The following is a 20,431-nucleotide window of genomic DNA, read 5'->3' on the forward strand; positions in this document are numbered from 1 at the left end:
TTCCTGTTCCCTGTGTGGTAAAGTTTTATTATGAGCTGAATATTGTGGATGCTAGTCAGTTCTTGAAACTCTACATTTTCCTGTATTCCTTTAGAGAATACTGACTTTTATCCTGGTAGGTATTTATTGGTGGGTCAACGTGAGTCATGTCCTTACTTCTGTTTAGGCCTTTTGGAGGCTGATCTAAGGTAAATACCATCAGAAACTGTAGCCTAAGATCTGGGCTGTTTTCCTTGCTTCAAGAATCACAGCCTTGTTTATTTTCTGTGCCTGATAAGTTGCTTCATATACTTTGTCCAACTCTCTTATACTGTATACTTTATTTCATGGGCTTCCACAGCAGGAGGGGAGGTCAGATGCCCATTATTCATGGCCAGAACTAAAAGGGGTGTTGGTATTTTTCCTGTCTCTAATTGACTCTGATATGCATTCGAGGCTAGTAACTTGCTCAGAATTCATGGTTTCTGAACAGCATCACTGTGGACATACGGAGCTGGGTTAAGGAGCTGTCCTGTATGTACACTGTAGCACAAAACTCTCACAGGTTGAGAAACACTATACTAGCAGAGTAGATCACTGCATACCTTAAACCCCTGCTACTGAAAGTGTGCTGAGCCAGCCAGCTGCACTGGCATTACCTGGAGCTTCTCAGAAACACAGACTCTAAGGTCTCCCTCATGTCTGACCTTCTGAATGAGATCTGCATTTTAACAAGAACCCAAGGTGATTTGTATGCGTTTTCTAATGTTTGAAAAACTATGCCATAGATCAGACTTTTTCTTACAGAGCCAGATAGTAAATATTTTAGGTTTACAGCCTAATCATTGTCAGAACAATTCAACTCCACCACTGCAATATAAAAGCAGCCATAGACAATACATAAACAAATGAGCGTGGCTGTGTTCCAGTCTTTATTCACAGAACAGGCAGCTCACAACATTTTTACAGCCCATGCCACAGGTTCTTTTCCAAGCAGATCACTCAGTGCGCTGAAGACAACTGGTAGTTAAATCCTTAGGTGAGTGCTTTCCCATTTGATACTAGTTGTTGCGCTTACAGAGAGACTGGGTACGTGGGTTACATAGTAGACAATTTTATCTTGAAATTTTAGTAGCTTGACTTCTGTTCTTACCTTGATGGGATGTCATCCATTTCCACATATAAGTTATATATAAATGCTACTGAAGTTAGCTTACCAGTAGCCTCAGCCTTTAAAAATAGACAATTTGATGGCATTATCTCTTTTTTATTGTGGAAGAACAATGCTTGAGTCCACAGGAGTAATTATTTGCACATTTTGCCTTTAGCAAATAAAGCTGACAAAACTTTTTTTTTTAAGTAGTCTCCATGCCCACATGAGGCTTGAACTCATGACCCTGAGTTCAAGAGTCACATGCTCTACCCGGGCCAGCCAGGTGCCTCTAAAGTTGACAGAAATTTAGGAAAATTGTGATAGTGTATCTTTATTGGCTCTCGGGTAGTAAAGAGTAATTTAAAGTTAGTTATTTGACTCCCAACAGTTTCTTCTAAGTAGAAGAGCTAAAGTATCTTTAAGACATCTATTTTGTTTTATATACCTTATGTAGAAGTAACTTATCTTCTAAAACTCTGTATCCTTAAAGTGACTTTTGTGGGGTAAAAAAGGCTCTTTGAAGAATGGTTGTTTAGAGGTCAAGAAGGTAGCTATCGTGAAGAATGATGGTACTACATCAAATGAAGATTGAAATATTTTGTCTTGTTTATAAATTTCTTTTCTTCCAAGTTACTTGATAAATGGTACAAGGAGAGGGCAGGCCAGGACACTGAGGTAAAGCAGAAACAGAAAAATCTCCCAACAAGCTAAGAACAGGGAACTGACTCTCAGAGCTTTGGCTAATAGGAATGATGTTAAAAAACATTTAAGAAATTTCTGGAACTTGCATGTATCAGTATCTGTTGGTTGGTCTCTTCCTAGAGCATTCAAAGAGATATGCCACAGTATCCACCCTGGGGCAGTTTCCTCTGGTTAGAAATAGCCTGTTCCCTTACCCAATATGTGGCATGTATATTGAGTAAAGGGTGCCATGTCATGATAAATGTTGGGAATCACTATATTATTTTTAAATCTTTTAAAATTTTTTATTGTGGTAAATTTTGCACACATGAAACTTACCTCAACTGTAAGGTTTAGTAGTGCCAAGTATATTCATACTGCTGTATAACAGATCTCCAGAACTTTACATCTTGCAAAATTGAAACTCTAGACCCGTAAAATACCAACTTCCCTACACTTTGACAACTACCTTTTTACTTTGTTATCTTGACTACTTTAAATATTTTGTATTAGTGGAATTATGTATGTCCCTTTGTGACTGGCTTATTTTGCTCTGCGTAACTTCCTTAAGATTCATCCATATTGGAGCATGTGGCAGGATTTCCTTTAAGGTTGCATAATATTCCATTATTTTTTTACCACACTTAATTTATCCATTCATCTACCAATAGATATTTGTTTCTCCCTCTTGGCTACTGTAAATAATGCTATGATGGGTGTACAGATATGTCTGCAAGAAGCTAAATTGATTTCTTTTGAATATATACCCAGAATATGGTAATCTGACTTTTAATATTTTGAGGAACCTTCTGTATTGTTTCCCTTAATGAAGGCACCATTTTATAGTTCTACCAAGAGTATACAAAGGTTTCCAGACATTTTCACCATTTGTTACTTTCTGTTCTTTGGATAACAGCCATCCTAAAAGACGTAAGATGATCTCTCACTCTGGTTTTGATCTGCATTTCTCTTACAGTCCGTGATGCTGAGCATCTTTTCATACGCTTTTAGAGAATTGCCTATTCAAGTCTTCCTTACATATTCTGGATAGAAGTCCTTTATTAGATAAGTGGTTTGCAGAATTTTCTCCCAATCTGTGACTTGTCTTTTAATTTTTTTAAAATGATGTCCTTTGAATTTAATATATGACAACGATTTACCTAACTCTAGGACACAAAGATTTTGTTTTTTCCTAAAATTTTTAGATTCTAGCTATTTTATTTAGGTCTAGGTCTACACTTTTTGTATAAAATGAGGTAGGGGTTTTTTGTTGTTGTTTGTTTTTTTAATCTTTCTGCAAGGATGTCTAGTTGTCTCTGCATCCTTGTCAAAGATTATCTGTCTTCACTGAATTGCCTCGGTACATTAGTTGGAAACCAATTGCTCATATACTGTCTGGATTTCTCTAGCTTTGTGGTCAGTTTTGAAATGGAGAAGTGTGTCTTTCAACTCTGTTCTTCATCAAGGTTGTTTTAACTATTTTCAGTTCTTTGCATTTCCAAAGCCTGCTAGGATTCTGAATGAGATTGTGTTCAATCCTATAGATTGGTTTGGGGGTGGAATTTTTTTTTTTTTTTTTTGCTGGACAGTAATTGCCCTATGCAGTCACAGTTCCTGGCTGGGGTTGCTAAGATCTGAGTTCACATATACTAGATCCTTGCCATGGGTCAGCTGCTGATTCTTCCTAAGAAATGGCTGCCTTATGAATTCCACAAATACCTGATTTTTCTGAGTTTACTCATTATGAAGATATCCATTAAGTAGATACCTACCTCCAGAGGTAGACCGCTTGATCATACTTGCCGTATACTGTGTTCCAAGTCCCTACCAAAGTACAAGGTTAATGTTTATCTTCATGAGACTCTGGCAGAATCTCTTCACAAATTTTGTCATATGCTTCTAGACATTCCAGCTCAACACTGTATTATTTGTAGAGCCTGCTTGTTTCCTTTTTGGCTAGGACTAGAATGAGCATCTTTTCTTGGATCAACTTTCAGGACAAATAAGGACTTTAACCAGCTGTCTTCTCAAGGTCTGTTATTGGAAGACATCATTCTCTGGAGCCTGGGCAGGAGACTGCTCTGAGGACATAGAGCACTGCCCCTACCATCTTGTTTGCTGTCTTGGCTCCCTTGGAATCACTAATTATTAATGACCAAAAAGCTTTCTAATTATGACTGTCTTGCCCATCGAAGATTAAGCCCAGTTTTTTGTCTTGCCAAGAAAATTTAGTTTTCATATTTCATCATATTTTTAGAGGATAAATTACTTATGAGACAGCCTGTTTCCTGATTTAAAAGGACTATCAGTTTAACTAGATTTCAGTTGCTTAATGTGGTATAAGTACTTCTGTAAACTCTATAATGTAAGATCAAGGACCTAAACTCAGGAAAAATATACAAAAATTTGTTCTTTTTATGTAACATGTTGTATTTAGTATTCTTACAGAATACAAAAATACTAGGATAACTCAAACCTAACAATATACGTATTTTTTTTTCTATAGGAAAGCACAAGAAGACGACAGAAGTACTGTAAGTCTCAAGAAATTCTGAATGAAATAAAAAGTTCTCCACAACAATCCAGTAGCATACAATTCCCAAATTCATTTTATGAATCCTATCAAGATTCTGCCAGTCCAGACATAGTCAGTAATTGGAGATCTTCATCTTGGTATACACACACGTCTACAACTGGTATGGAGATGACAGACTTTACTCTGAGTGAAGAGATGAAGGCAGACATGTATTACTACGGCTTCATCATTCTTTTTCTTTTGACTTTAGTATGTCTTGCTTTATATCTTCTATGACGATATCAAATAAAATCCTTTGGATAATTTTTAAAGTTGCCAGTTCTTCACAGAAATGTTACATTCTTATTTCAGGATTTCCTTCCAGACATTTTCAAGGTAATTGGCTTGTAAAAAGAGAATACATTTTAACACATAAAGTTTGTGGACATTCTAAAAGTAAGATTGCTTTATGCTAGAAAATGGGTGTCATGATACACTTTGGAAAATACTTTTTTGGCCAAAGGAGCAATTTAAAAAACAATGTTATTCATAGGGACAATTTTATTTTTTTAAAAATATATCTAGAAGAACAGAAGTAACAAAATGTTTAAGATAGATATGTATGTAGTGTATCAGCTTACCCTCCAGAACATGTTACTATAAGCTAGGCACACTTTATGAAATGTGATTAATGGTTTTCTTACCTTGCTACAATATGGGCATTCACCAAATATGATGTTAAAACTCTGTCTACTAGTCGGTAGTCCTCTCAACCACTGTAGGTTTTAAAAAGAGAAGATAAAGGGAGAGTGTCAGCATGACTACAAATTACAGATACTCCAAGTATTTTTATTCCCAAACATTGACCTTCTTAATTTTCTTTTAACAAAAAGTAAGGGGAACATTTCCTGAGCCAATACCAGACTGGTAATATGCTGAATAACAAGGGGAGACCAGCATGGATTTCAGGGTTTATACCACTGGTTTATAGCTAAATTATAGGCCCCTTTATGTACTTTCTCAACCCCAAAAGATACAAAAATAATGCACACAAGTCCATGGGGTTCATAGACCCCACCTAAAATCATTACAAATTAAGAACTCCTGCTGTAAAAGATACCATAGGCTCTTGAATATTTAGGTCTTAATCACCAATAGTGGGTCAATTCTCAATCCATTAATTAGAAGCATGAGGCAATCCATTTTTAAAAATTAAATGAATATTCATTATTACAAAAAAAGCACATGTTCCCTTAAGAATATCTCTATAATTAGACTTGATATTTAATGGTTTTATATAAGGTAAATTGACATCTCCAAGTTCTCCATGGTTAACACCAACTGCTAAGTGCAAAGATGGTAGGTGATCTTAAGGAAGACAGGAAGCACTATACAACTGAAAGGTGCTCTATATAATCAAGTCAACTGTGCACTAAGATGAATGCTATAGAGATCAAGTGACTACACAGGAATGAAAGCAGACTTCACATATAGTAAATAACAGTAAATAAAATGTCACTGAGAGTCCTATCACACTTTTAGAAAAATACATTCTTCTCAATATCAAATGATTATTATATTTATTTTATACTTAAGTCTACTCTGAAAAGTAATAGATACTCAATAGTGCTACTTCCCTTTCACCTTATTGCCACTACTCCCTCTTGGATGAGTCTACAGAGTTTGCCTTGAGTTACAGGAGGCCTTAAACAGTCCAAGGTACCACTGATTTCATTTGTTAGCATCAGTAAACAGTCCATGAATATATTCTGGATACATTTTCTCCTTCCTTGGGATACTTTAGGACATTTCTTCACTTACTAGTAACCAGGATGAAGAAATAAAAGCACATGGGCATCTGGAAATCAACTGATAAAGGGGCCAATGGCAAAAGAGATCACCATTCACTAAACAGAATTTACACTCTGTGTATTTCAAATATGCATACTCCCTATGTCATGGTAGCCAAAAAAAGCCTTGCCAAGGTTATTTTTATTTTATTTCTACCTCATATAAGCATATTTGATGGAAAGGCTGTCCACACTGGGAGTTATCACACACTTGATCAGGAATGCTGCCATCAAGCTGATAGGCATAACAAATCCCACAATCCATAGAAAAATCCTTCAAAAGAAAACAAATATTGATAAGTATATGTGTTTAAAACATACACATAACATAAAAGTGAATATAGTATAGATAAATATTAACTTTTTATAAAGTTTTTTATAAAGGTAGCTATATGACTGTTTAACACCTTAGAAAAGCTATTGCTAAGAAGAGTGCTTCCTTTTTCATCCAGTAAGTAATGCACACAGATATACTCAAAATAGATTCTATTTTGGGCTTAGATAATTTTTCCATATTGTACTTCAGTATAATGCCACTGTAGTATGAAAGAGAAGAACTGACATTTGATTACTAAATTTCAAAATTCTGTAACTAAAGGAATTAAAAAAATATCCCTACCACTTTAACCGTCTGCAACCCCAGCTACTTTATCAAAAATCAATTCTAAGGTTATTATTTTTACAACATAGTAATGTCTATTCATTTTTAAAAACTGTACTGCCACCTTTCACAAATAACATCTAGTTAATTAAAACTTTATTTCAATCATCCATAAGTAGATAGTAACAGAATATCCAAACATCTCATTAGCTACTTTGGACCTTTCCCCCTATTTTTAATAATAAAGATGTCTGTCATTAATCACGTTATTGCTGCGAAGACCATGAAAAAAGTATACTTAAACCACTAATCAAAGGTTAACAAGTTCTTTGATGCTACTGTTGCTTGCAGTTCAGAAGTCTGTTATAATATTCTTCCAACTCCCTCCCTTTCAGCCTCATTTTTCTCTGGTGTCTAAAAGAAGAACATTTAACTTTCATTATGCTATGCTGTTTGGAATATCAAAGCACTGATAAAACTTACAGATTTTTCCAGGTTAGCACGAGCTGGAAAATCTATTTCTAAAACATCTTTCAAGTTTTGTAACAGACTATTTTCTGGATCCCTGAAAGCATAAAAAAAATGTGTTGTTAAATTTGCAAAATAGAAAAAGAACAATTGTATTGCAGAGATACCTACCACAAATGTATGTTTCTGCTCAGCTTAATTCCCAGAGGTTTTACCACTTCAGATATTAAAAAAAAAAAAAAAAAGTTTAATAATTTAGCATCGCTGCTCTCACTTTGTAAAGACATTAAACACCGAATTTTTTTTTTTTTTTTTTTTTTTTTTTTACTGAGCTATAATTGGCAAATAACATTGTATTAGTCTTGGGGGTACAACATAATGATTAGGTATATGTACTTATTGCAATACACTCACTACAAAGGTTAGTTAACATATCACCACTTGTAATTACAAAGTTTTTATTTTTTTGATGAGAACTTTTAAAATCTATTCTCTTAACAACTTACAAATATAAATAGTTAAATACAGAATTTCCTAATTACTTGGCTGGAAAATCCAAATCATATTTTTTAAACATCACAAAAGTACATAGTTCAGAATATTTTCATTTAAAATGATTACCAATAATTACTATTTCAGAATATCTTAACAGTGCAAGATAAGAATTTTATGACCCTGTTAAAAACATTTAAATATGAGATCTCATACCATGATCTGCTCCAAGAAAGCAGTACTCAGGAAGCATACTAGGATGCCTGGGGTCAACCTCTATATTTATTGAAACATTATTTCCTAAAATAAAAGAATATTGAAGTTTATAGAAGTAGAAAAGTTCATCAAACAAAAAATAAAGGGGCATCTATCTGGTACTTACTATACCAAATGATTAGCCAATGTTTTATAGTTTTCGTGTAAGTATATTAGTATTTTACAGTCTAAGAGAAATAAATTTTGAAATTATGATTATGACTAAAGATTTGGGGATCCACCCAAAGTTTCAAAATACACAGTCAATCCACTGAGTTACTATACTTTATACTAGAATTCTGGTCAGAATTCTATTATACATTAAAAAGTTACCTATAGAGTGATAAAGATCTTTAACATTAAAAGAAATCATAAGATTAGGAAATTGTTATCTAAATGACTTCCATGACTTTCTTGAAAAGCAGAACTGCGGTCAAAAATTAAAAGACCAGAAATACAATAAATGGTAAAGACAAACATGTTTATGACTTTTTAAGAAGTTTTATCAAAACATTTTCTAAAAATAATCACTTTCAATGTAACTGGACTAAATTTTCCAATCTAATGACACAGGGTTTCAGAATGGATTGAAAAAAAAACACAAGACCCATCTATATGCTGCCTACAAGAGATTCATTTTACACCTAAAGATAGCTGCAGATTGAAAGGGAGGGGGTGGAGAAACACTTGTCACACAAATGGGTATCAAAAGAAAGAGGGAGTAGCCATACTTACATTGGACAAATGACTTTATTTTCTTTAAATTCAGTCATTATACAATGTATTACTAGTTTCAGAGGTAGAGTTTAGTAATTTATCAGTTGCATATAACACCCAGAGCTCATTACACCAAGTGCCCTCCTTAAAGCCCATCACCCAATTATCCCATCCCTTCACCCCATCCCTTCCAGCAACCCTTAGTTTTTGTCTCCTATGATTAAGAGTCTCTTACAGTTTGTCTCCCTCTCTGATTTCATCTTATTTTTCTATCCCTTCCTTTATGATCATCTGTTGTTTCTTAAATTCCACATATGAGTAAAATCATAACTGTCTTTCTCTGACTGACTTCACTTAGCATAATACCCTCTAGTTCCATCCACAATGTTGCAAATGGTAAGATTTCACTTTTTGATGGCTAATACTCCACTGTATTTATATATACCACATCTTCTTTATCCTTTCATCTGTTGTGGACACATCTGGATTCTTTCCATATTTTGGCTATTGCGGACACTGCTGCTATAAACATCGGGGTGCATATTCACCTTCAAATCACTGTTTGTATCTTTTGGATAAATACCTAGTAGTTCAATTGCTGGTCATAGGATAGCTTTATTTTAAACTATGGACAAACTAGACTTTAAACCAAGACTGTAACAAGAGATGAAAAAGGGTACAATCTAACAAGAACATCTAACAACTGCAAATATTTATGCACCCAAAGTAGAAGCACCCAAATATATAAAACAATAACAAACATAAAAGAACTAAGTGATAATAACAATAATAGTAGGAGACTTTAACACCCTACTTTCATCAATGGACAGATCATCTCAACAGAACAGCAACAAGGAAACAATGGCTATGAATGACACATTGAACCAGATGGACCTAACAAATATTCAGAATATTCCATCCTAAAAGAGCAGAATACACATTCTTTTCAAGAGCACATGGAACATTCTACAGAATAGATCACATATTAGGTCACAAAACAGACCTCACCAAATACAAAAAGACTGAAACCACCCCCTTTTTTAGTCAATGCAATGAAGTCAACCCACCTAAGAAAAATTGAGGAAGACCACAAGTAAATGGAGGTTGAACAACATGCTACTCAACAATGAATGGGGTCAACCAGGAAATAAAGGAAGAAATTTAAATAAATGGAAATAAATGAAAATGATAACAACAGTCCAAAACTGTGGAGATGCGACAAAAGTGGTCTTAACACCGAAGTATATATGGCAATACAGGGCTACCTCAAGAAGCAAGAAAAATCTCCAACCACCTAACCGTAAGCTTAAAGGAGCTAGAAAAACAACAATAAATGAAGCCTAAAGCCAGCAAAAGGACAGAAATAATAAAGATTAAGACAGAAATAAATGATAAACTAAACAAAACAAAACAACAGAAAAGATCAATGAAACCAGGTGCTGTTTCTCTGAGAAAATAAAATTAATAGAGCTCTAGCCAGACTTGTCAAAAAGAAAACAGAAAGGACCCAAATAAATAAAATCACAAATGAAAGAGGAGAAATAACAACCAACACCAAAGAAATACAATTATTAGAGATTATGAAAATTTATAGGCAAATAATTGGGACAACCTGGAAGTGGATAAATTCCTAGAAACATAAAAACTACCAAACTGGATCAGGAAGAAATAGAAAACTTGTACAGACTGATAACAAGCAAAAACATTTAATTAGTAATCCAAAACTCCCAGGAAACAAAGTCCATGGCTAGATGGCTTCACAGGTGAATTCTAGCCACAGCAATCAGAAAACAAAAAGAATTAAAAGGCATCCAAATCAGCAAGGAAGAAGCCAAACTTTCATTCTCTGCAGAACACATGATATCTATATAGAAAACCCAGAAGACTCCACCAAAAGACTGCTGGAACAGATAAACGGATTCAGTAAAGTTGAAGGATACAAAATCAACATACACAAGTCTGTTCCGTTAATATACACCAATAATGAATCAGCAGAAAATGAAATAAAGGAATCAGCCCCATTTACAACTGCACCAAAAATAAGATACCTAGGAATAAACCTAGTCAAAGAGGTGAAAGACCTGCACTCTGAAAACTATAAAACAATGATCAAAAAAACTGAAGATGACACAAAGAAATGTAAAGACATCCCATGCTCATGGATAGGAAGAACAAATATTGTCGAAATGTCTATACTAACCAAAGCAATCTACACATTTAATGAAATCTCTATACTAACCAAAGCAATCTACACATTTAATGCAATCTCTATCAAACTACCAACATTTTTCACAGAACATAAACAACCCTAAAATTTATATGGAATCACAAAAGACCCTGAATAGCCAAAGAAACCTTGAAAAAGAAAAGCAAAGCTGGAGGCATCAAAATTCCAAACTTCAAATTATATTACAAAGCTGCAGTGATCAAAACAGTATGGTAATGGCACAAAAACAGACACCTAGATCAATGGAACAGAATACCCAGAAATAAACCTACAACTATATGGTCAACTAATCTTTGACAAAGCAGGAAAGAATATCTCATGGGAAATGATGATGGGGAAACTGGACAGAAACATGCAGGAGAATGAATCTGAACTACTTTCTTACACCAAACACAAAAATAATTTCAAAATGGCTGAAAGACGACCTAAGTATGGGACCTTAATCCATAAAAATCCTAGAAGAGAACACAGGCAGTAATCTCTTTGTGACACTGGCCATAGCAACCTCTTTCTAGAACTATCTTCTGAGACAAGGGAAACAAAAGCAAAGATAAACTATTGAGACCTTATCAGAATAAAAAGCTTCTGCAAACAGAATGAATCCACAAGACTAAAAAGCACTGTATGGAATGGGAGAAGTTATTTGCAAATGATATATCTGATATAGGGTTAGTATACAAAATATATAAAGACCTTGTGAAACTCAATACCCAAAAAACAATCCAATTGAAAGTGGGCAGAAGATATGAATAGACATTTTTGCAAAGAAGACATACTGATGGCCAACAGACACAAAAAGATGCTCAACATCACTCTTCATCAGGGAAACAGAAATCAAAACTACAATGAGACAGCACTTCACACCTATCAGAATGGCTAAAAAACAACAAAAGAAACAACAGGTGGTGGTGAGGATGTGCAGAAAGGGGAACCCTCTTACACTGTTGGTGGGAATTCAAACTAATGCAGCCACTCTGGAAAACAATACAGAGGTTCCTTAAAACATTAAAAACAGAACTACCCTACAAACCAGCGATTGTACTTCTAGGTATTTACCCAAAGAATACAAAAATACTAATTTTTAAGGGATACATGCACCCTGATGTTTATAGCAACATTATCTACAATAGCCAAATTATGAAAACAGCCCAAGTGTCCATCAACTGATGAATGGATAAAGAAGTAGGGGTATAGATATACAATGGAATATTACCAGCCATTAAAAAAAAAAAAAAATGAAATCTTGCTGTGGCACTATGTGGATGGAGTGAGAAAGAATTACACTAAGTGAAATCAGTCAGAGAGAGATAAATACCATATGATTTCACTCATATATGGAATTTCAGAAAACAAATTAGCATAGGGAGATAAGAAAGAGAGAGGCAAACCAAGAAAAGAGACTCTTAACTATAGAGAGCAAAGTGATGGTTACCAGAGGGGAGGTAGGTGGTGGAATGGGTTAAACAGGTGATGGGGATTAAGGAGGGCACTTGTGATGAGCACCCAGTATTGTATGGAAGTACTAAATCACTATATGGTACATCTGAAACTAATATTACATAGTAGGTCACCTGGAATTTAAAAACTAAAAAAAAAAAAATAATACAGAAATAAAAAATATTTTGAGTTCTTTTGTTCCATTATAAGTTAACAATGGATTCAATTCATATTAAATCAGATACTGTTTATTCAATAACAAAACAACTTACCTAGTTTATGGAATCTAAGAAAATCTATTTCTATTTGGCAGTAAATTCCTTTATAAATTCTACCTACTGGAATATTGTAATAATTTTAGAAATGTTACTATTTCTTAAAGGTACATTAGTATAACTATAAGGTCTATTTGGATTTTTTACAGTAAAAATGGCTTGATAAAGTTTATACAGTGTAACATTAGCTTTTGGCTAAGGTTGGCAACAATATGAACACAATTACAATAGATCTGACAAAAGGAGATAATCAAGTAAAACAAAATGACTACAAATCATTCCTGAGAAAAACAAAAATTTTAAGTTAACTTACAGTCTCATTTGTTTATACATTCGTTACCATGAGCACAAATTCTGTATTAGCCTTTAGCAATGTCATGTACTAATGGCTCCAGAAAGTGCTTTCACTTAACAGTGGGTATATTATTTAATATATTTCAATTACTTTGCTGAAAACTTGGGTCTTAAAAAGACAAATCAATGCCTGAGGAAAAAAAAAAAAGAGCTAAAAGTAAATATAGAGAGAGTGAATAAAAAACCAGGTTGTCTATGCTGAACAATGAAAAATATAATAAAAGGTATATTTAATCATTACCTGATCAAAATAATGATTTAAATGGAGCTATGAAGAAAATTAATTACTACACTCCTTTGAAGAAAATGCTTTCATTCTTAATATCTATTTGTTCACAAATACACCATAATTTGTTAATTATTCCAAATTAAATACCGTTAGACTTTTTAGACGGAGTAACAATACTACTTGCAGAACTGCTTGCACAATGATACCTTCCTTTTCTCATAATTACATGTTACTTCTTTTCTCCCAGATAATCTATTACGCCTGGGGAGAAACTACAAAAACTGCTAATGTGGATATGATTCACAACAGAATTTCATAACATCCTTAGAAATATATGCCTTTTAACAATATATTTATTTGGGCTTTCAAGGAAAACAAGAAGGAAAGATATAAATAGGTATCTTATAATCATCTACACTACTTACTGTGAACTCAAATATAGTTTAAAACATCTAAAATATTGAGAGGTTGAACTCTAAAACTGACATATTGCTTTTTCATAATGAAAATACATAAAGCAATAATTTTATAATAAAGAGAATATGGTAATGTTACAAGGATATTTACTGTTCTATCACATCTTATTCATTAATATCATGTTATTTATAGTAAAGAAAATACCTAAAATGCTTATTATTTTGTGCTTTCTGATTATTCTTTAATGGCAGGCATGGCCCACTTCAGCTTCTTTTATCCTCTAAATTTTGTCAGAAAATATTCCCAGATCTGTTCATATTAATCTTGTCTAGTCTCATGGATAAAGACTTCATTATTACAATTTTTTCCCTAAGTCATGTAAGTTTTGAAAAATCTGTTTCACTATTTCTGTGCTAATTAAAAGCTAATTAAACAGTATCTCTGAATGATACTTCCATTGATCATCACCTTTTATAATGAAACATCTCAGTGTTTGCCCTTTTCTCCTGAAATAGTTACTCAAATACATAGTAATAAATCACAGTTCATCCCAGTAAGTTTTAATAGTTAACTTCATGCAAAAAGAAGAGTCTCACCTAAGAGTCCAATGTCCTGTTTGGGCCCATTTTCCTAATTAATACAAAGTACAAACGCACACACACAAAGTCTCCTTAATCCTTTTTCTGTACCTAGTGCAATTCTGCGTGCTGTCGCACTCCGGGTAGGTTTTTCTGGCTCAAGCACCCAAGTCTTCTCATCGATTTCATCCATAACGTCCCAGAATGCCTTCAGTGATTCTAAGGCTGCCAAAAACTGACCGTAAATGCTTATTAAGGAGCTCTGTGAAAGACAGATAAAAGCTGCATAAGTTGCATGATGCTCTTATCAACAGCAGATAATCTTTCACTTAAAATACAATTCAATTTAGAAATTTTAAGCTCTGTTTCATTTTAGCTGAAACTACTCAAGTAAACAAGAGTCAACTCTCTCTGCTTCACCTCTCTTCACCTCCATTAGCATTGACAGAATTTTCTATTTGTCATTGGGACTGTGCATCTTGCCAGAAATTGTTTTTTAAAGACCATATTTATTTTTTACCATGATGCATTCTGCACTACATTTATAGAACAGTAATTACTAGTACAACATGTATGTACTTTATTAACGGCTATATTGTATATGTATTGAGCATAGTCTCTATACAATTTTACTATGAAAGTTATCAAGTTATCTAATATGCAGTTATCAAGTTAAATGTAGCGCTATTTGTAATTCAATTAAATTACTATTTTTTAAAAAGATTTTATTTATTTATTTGACACAGAGAGAGAGAGAGATTGAGATCACAAGGCAGAGAGGCAGTCAGAGAGAGAGGGGGAAGCAGGCTCCCCACCAAGCAGAGAGCTCGATGTGGGACTCGAATCCCAGGACCCTGGGATCATGACCTGAGCCAAAGACAGAGGCTTTAACCCACTGAGCCACCCAGGTGCCCCATAAATTACTATTTTTTTAAAGATTTTATTTATTTGTCAGAATGGGGAGAGAAAGAGTAGTGTGCACAAGCAGTGGCAGCGGCAGGCAGAGAGAGAAGCAGATGCCTGCTGAGCAAGGAGCCAGATGCCGGACCTGTTCTCAGGACCCTGGGATCACGACCTGAGCTGAAGGCAGACACCCAACTATCTGAACCACCCAAATATCCCTCAGTTAAATTACTTTTGAACATTATTAACTTTACAGACTTATTTAGGCAAAGAGTATAAAAAGGTTCTACATATATTTTCCCACAAGGTTTTTATTGATTAAAATCAAATAATAATGGAGTACATTTTTTGTAATATAGATCTATTAATGAGAATAATGTGGATGGGGAACAATGTTTAATTGGGGCTAAAATTTAGTGATCCCTTTATCAAAATCAATTGCAAATGTTTATCTGTTAATGTCTGTAATGAAATTGTACTTGTATTAACCCTGAAAATGTTTTTTCACACACATAGGCACCTTGTGGAATATCTAGTACTGACAAATACTGATATAAATCCAGAAGCAAGGATTTTAATAGAGACTATTCATTACTAAGAAGACATCTGTAAATTCCATGAGGTTCCACTTTTTTTTTTGAGGTAAAATCGACATACGTTATATTAATCTCACGTGTACACTCCAATTTATTATTTGTGTATACTGTTAAGCAATCACAGTAAACCTAGTTATCTGTCACTGAAGTTCCAAAAAAAAATTCTGCCCTTGTGATGAGAACTTTTAAGATTTACTCTTTCCAACTTTCGAATATGTAATAAAACAATGACTGGGTTTTACATATTTCTGAGAATTCAAACAAATTACAAATAAGATTTCTTCTAATGTTAAGTTTCTAGCCAACATCTGAATTCTGTATTTCAGACATTAATCTTTCATAGGAATTAACAAATACATTTTCAGTAATAATAAAAACTAAAGCCTTTTTTTTTTTTAAGGATTTTGTTTATGGTGGCGCCTGTGTGGCTCAGTGGGTTAAAGTCTCTGCTTTCGGCTCAGGTCATGATCTCAGGGTCCTGGGATCGAGCCCCACATTGGGCTCTCTGCTCAACAGAGAGCCAGCTTCCTCCTCTCTCTCTGCCTGCCTCTCTGACTACTTGTGATCTCTGTCAAATATATAAATTAAAAAAAAAAAAAAGAAAGAAAAAGGATTTTGTTTATGTATTTGAGAGGAAGAGAGAGCACTATTGGTGGGGGGGGCGGTGAGAGGAAGAAGGAGGCTTGATCCTAAGACCCTTGGATCATGATCCAAACTAAAGGCAGATGCTTAACCAACTGAGCCACCAGATGCCTCTACCATTCCTGATTTTAAAAATCAATTCATCATTACTTTCAAAGTCAACAGTTTCTTATAAAGTAGTATTTTAATGGTCACCACTATTTATTAAATATGTTATACTAAAAACAAAACTAAAAGTTTAAAAAGAACAATTAAGGATCCAGGCGCCTGGGTGGCTCAGTGGGTTAAGTCTCTGCCTTGGGCTCAGGTCATGATCTCAGGGTCCTGGGATTGAGCACCGCATCGGGCGCTCTACTCAGCGGCTAGCCTGCTTCCCTTTCTCTCTGCCTCTCTGCCTACTTGTGATCTTTTGTCAAGTAAATAAATAAAATCTTAAAAAAAAAAAAAAGAGAACATTTAAGGATCTTACTGTTTCAAAGAAGCAAAACATATTTTTAAAAAGTCACTGAAAATAATATTACAAATGTATTTATCCCAAATAACTGATACAAGTCAGCAATGCAGTATACCCTGAGTATCGTGAAAAGGAAGTACTTCCTTAAAGGTATACTTTGTACTTACACATGCTTAAGGCACACCTAGATGAAGTCATGGCTCAGTTTCACAAAGCCAATTCAACTCTGCAACCTTCAATAAACAGGGGCCCATGGGTAGGGGGTGTGTGAGGTAGGTTAAGTGTAGGAATAAAATCTTGAAGGTAGAATACTTGTTCTCTTTTGTTATGCCATACTTATCTACAAATTTAGATGCCAAACAAATCAGAAACCAAACTCCCAAGTTTTGTTTTGTTATTAAACATGCCACTGTTCTTTAGATAACCAAACAAGAAATCAGCTGTGATTTCTTTTTACAGCTAATACATTCAATAACTAAAGACCTTTTTTAAATTTCATTTTAACATATTTCTTGGTAACTCTATTTACCCTAGTATTACTATTTACTATTAAAATAACCCCCTCGCTCTTGTTTCCACATCCAGACATACCATCACTGACTTACCGCAGCATACCCTACCTAAAATGTAAACTGAACTTATGAGTCTGCCTCCGAAAACCATTCAAAACACCTTCTAACTGGATGTTTTCGTCTCTAGTCATAGTCCCCTCAAGCCAATTATTTATATTGCAATTAGGTTGATATTTGTGTTCTGCAAACCTGAAAGTGTAACTTCCTGGCTTACAACAATGTAAATGCAGTTCTTCTCAAAGTGGTATTTTTTCTTTGTTATACCACCACTTAATGACAGCAACACAAATTCCAAGATTTAAGTAAACTGAAGTCAACTACCTGACATAAAACTAATTATTTATGAGCTTCATCATTTTATTTCTTAAGGCTACTATTAGTTAACAGGTAGCTTGCAAATTGTTTTATGTTACTGATTAAAACCACAGTTCTTTATCATGGCTTGCAATTAACATTGTTTAATATGCATCCATAGGTTATGTTTACACAGAGTAAACAAATACTTCCCAAGCTTCAGTAAGGATCTTCTCTAACTACAATCTCAAATTTCTATGATTCCCAAATTTCTTTAGACCAGATAGAGAACTCCAGAACTGCTCAGCTATCACTATATAGATGATCTCCACATGGTTAACAGACGTATCACATTCCTATTGCTCCACACTGATGTCATTCCTTTCTCCAGAGAAATCTTCAGATACATACACAACAATACAATTACTGGACAGTATGTTGATTTATTAATAACTTTATTGAGATATGAATGATACACAAGAACTGTACATATTTAACATGTACAAGCTGATGACTGTGTCTATTTTTGCTTTGTTGCCTGTGCTTCTGGTGTCAATCAAGAGATCATTAGTGAGACTAAGATCAGGAAGTATTCCCCCCTGCTTTGTATTTGTAGTAGTTTTTAGTTGCAGGTCTTACTATTTAAGTCATTAATTCATTTTTATTTTTGTGTACAATGCAAGGTAAGGGTTCAATTTCTTTTTTTGTTGTGGATAGCCTACTTCCCAATACTATTTGTTGAAGAGACTATTCTTTTTCAAAATCAGCACAATAATGTCTTTTTCTCCACTTATAGCTATATCTGTATAGAAATCTACAATTACCTATTTCATTGTTAAGCCATGGAAAAACTAAACAAAAAAACCAAAAAGTCACAAAATGTTTTTTCACAGTGGCATCTTTCATTTGAAAGGAAGTATGCCAAAACACAATGTCCATTTCTGGTGTGCCTGACTGTAAATGAAATCCTAAACATAGCTCCACTTAAAACTAACTCTACATTTTGAACAAATAATAAAAATAAGTCATCATCATATTTTACTACACAGTCATGTGAAGTGGATACGTTATTATTTTTATGTTCTAGACAGAGTCCAAAAAAGGTGAATACTGAGACACAGAAACATTTCTCTTGGGAATTTCAATGAACTTAAGAGGTAGACATCAAAACTAATGTATCGGTAAGCTATCTGAAAAACGGGTTTTTTTCCCAACTGCTCATTTTATCCAATAAATCATTCACAAACTCTTATTTTGAACTAACTTTCCTACTGAAACTGGAAAACAAAAGCCCATTTCTAAATGTAGTTTCAAACAATGCAAAATTCTACATATATAATCATAAATGCAAAAGGAATGTACACTATATGGCCAAAATTAATATCAAAGCTAAATATTTTACAAGAAGAAAAGTTTTCTAAAAAATTTTTTCAAAAATAAAAATTGCCAAGTTCCCATTTTTTTAATGTAAGGAGTTTCACATCTCACCAAAGCTACTTTTTTAAGATTGGGGGGGGGGGATGTAGCAGAGCAAATTTACAATGTGCAAAATGAATTTAAAAATGAATCAAATAGGGGTGCCTGGGTGGCTCAGTGGGTTAAGCTGCTGCCTTCAGCTCAGGTCATAATCAGGATCCTGGGATCGAGCCCCACATCGGGCTCCTTGCTCAGCGGGAAGCCTGCTTCTCTCTCTGCCTCTGCCTGCCTCTCTGCCTACTTGTGATCTCTGTCTCTCTCTCTCTCTCTCTGTCAAATAAATAAATAAAACCTTTAAAAAAATTTTTAAAAAAATTAATCAAATAAAGCAAAATTCAGGAAAAAAGAATACTGACATTAAAAAGTAATACTAAAATAAAATATAAAATGTAGGCAAAGCTGTAAAACAATCTTAACTCTCCTATGCTGCTGGTAAGCATGTAAAATGGCACAACACTTTTGAAAAGACCTAACACCTTCTTTAAATTAAACTAAATATACTCCTATCTTATGACCTAGCAATTCCACTCCAATAGAGGTGAAAAGATTTGTCCATAGAAAGACTTATATAAGAATGTTTGTATCAGTTTTATTCAAATAGCCGAAAATTAGTATAAGTCCAAATGTCATTTAATAAAAGTTAGAATAAACAAATTCAAGTATATTCATGTAATGGACTACCACTCAGGAATAAAAAGAACAAACCACTGATACATGTCACAACATGGAGAATTTTAAAAATATGCTGGGTGATGAATGTTTATAGCAACAATATCCACAATAGCCAAACTATGGAAAGAACCTAGATGCCCACCAACAGATGAATGGATAAAGAAGATGTGGTATATATACACAATGGAATACTCTGCAGCCATTAAAAGAAATGAAATCTTGCTGTCTGCAATGACATGGATGGAACTAGAGGGTATTATGCTGAGTGAAATAAGTCAACCAGAGAAAGACATTTATCATATGATCTCTCTGACATGAGGAATTTGAGAGGTAGGGCAGGGGGTCATGGAGGGAAGTGAAGAAAAAAATGAAACAAGATGGAATCAGGAGGGAGACAAACCATAAGAGACTCTTAACCTCATGAAACAAACTGAGGGTTGCTGGGGGCTGGGAGGAAGGGACAGGGTGGCTGGCTTATGGACATCAAGGAGGGTATGTGCTATGGTGAGTCCTGTGAATTGTATAAGACTGATGATTCACAAGCCTGTACCTCTGGGGCAAATAATACATATGTTAATAAAAAAATACATATAT

The 20,431-nt window shown here is 34.2% G+C and overlaps 2 protein-coding genes across 8 annotated transcripts in view; one reads left to right on the plus strand and one right to left on the minus strand.

Annotated features, from left to right (window-relative positions):
* VRK2 (VRK serine/threonine kinase 2) overlaps nucleotides 1-4,654 on the plus strand; it is a 120,280-nt gene extending 115,626 nt beyond the window's left edge. For all 4 annotated transcript variants that reach the window (XM_045077866.1, XM_045077863.1, XM_045077865.1 and 1 more), the window contains one exon: nucleotides 4,320-4,654. In XM_045077866.1, the coding sequence (XP_044933801.1) occupies nucleotides 4,320-4,625 (306 nt within the window). In that variant the 3' untranslated portion in view covers nucleotides 4,626-4,654. The remainder of the gene's footprint in view (nucleotides 1-4,319) is intronic.
* FANCL (FA complementation group L) overlaps nucleotides 3,345-20,431 on the minus strand; it is a 299,340-nt gene continuing 282,253 nt past the window's right edge. For all 4 annotated transcript variants that reach the window (XM_045077868.1, XM_013051074.2, XM_045077867.1 and 1 more), the window contains 7 exons: nucleotides 14,340-14,490; nucleotides 7,956-8,039; nucleotides 7,419-7,464; nucleotides 7,263-7,344; nucleotides 6,336-6,452; nucleotides 5,033-5,104; nucleotides 3,345-4,732 (listed from right to left, as the gene is read on the minus strand). In XM_045077868.1, coding sequence (XP_044933803.1) covers nucleotides 4,697-4,732; nucleotides 5,033-5,104; nucleotides 6,336-6,452; nucleotides 7,263-7,344; nucleotides 7,419-7,464; nucleotides 7,956-8,039; nucleotides 14,340-14,490 — 588 coding nt within the window. In that variant the 3' untranslated portion in view covers nucleotides 3,345-4,696. The remainder of the gene's footprint in view (nucleotides 4,733-5,032; nucleotides 5,105-6,335; nucleotides 6,453-7,262; nucleotides 7,345-7,418; nucleotides 7,465-7,955; nucleotides 8,040-14,339; nucleotides 14,491-20,431) is intronic.

Source organism: Mustela putorius, unplaced genomic scaffold, assembly GCF_011764305.1.
Source record: "Mustela putorius furo isolate JIRA1106 unplaced genomic scaffold, ASM1176430v1.1 tig00000224_pilon_pilon_pilon, whole genome shotgun sequence".
Classification (NCBI taxonomy): Eukaryota; Metazoa; Chordata; class Mammalia; order Carnivora; family Mustelidae; genus Mustela; species Mustela putorius.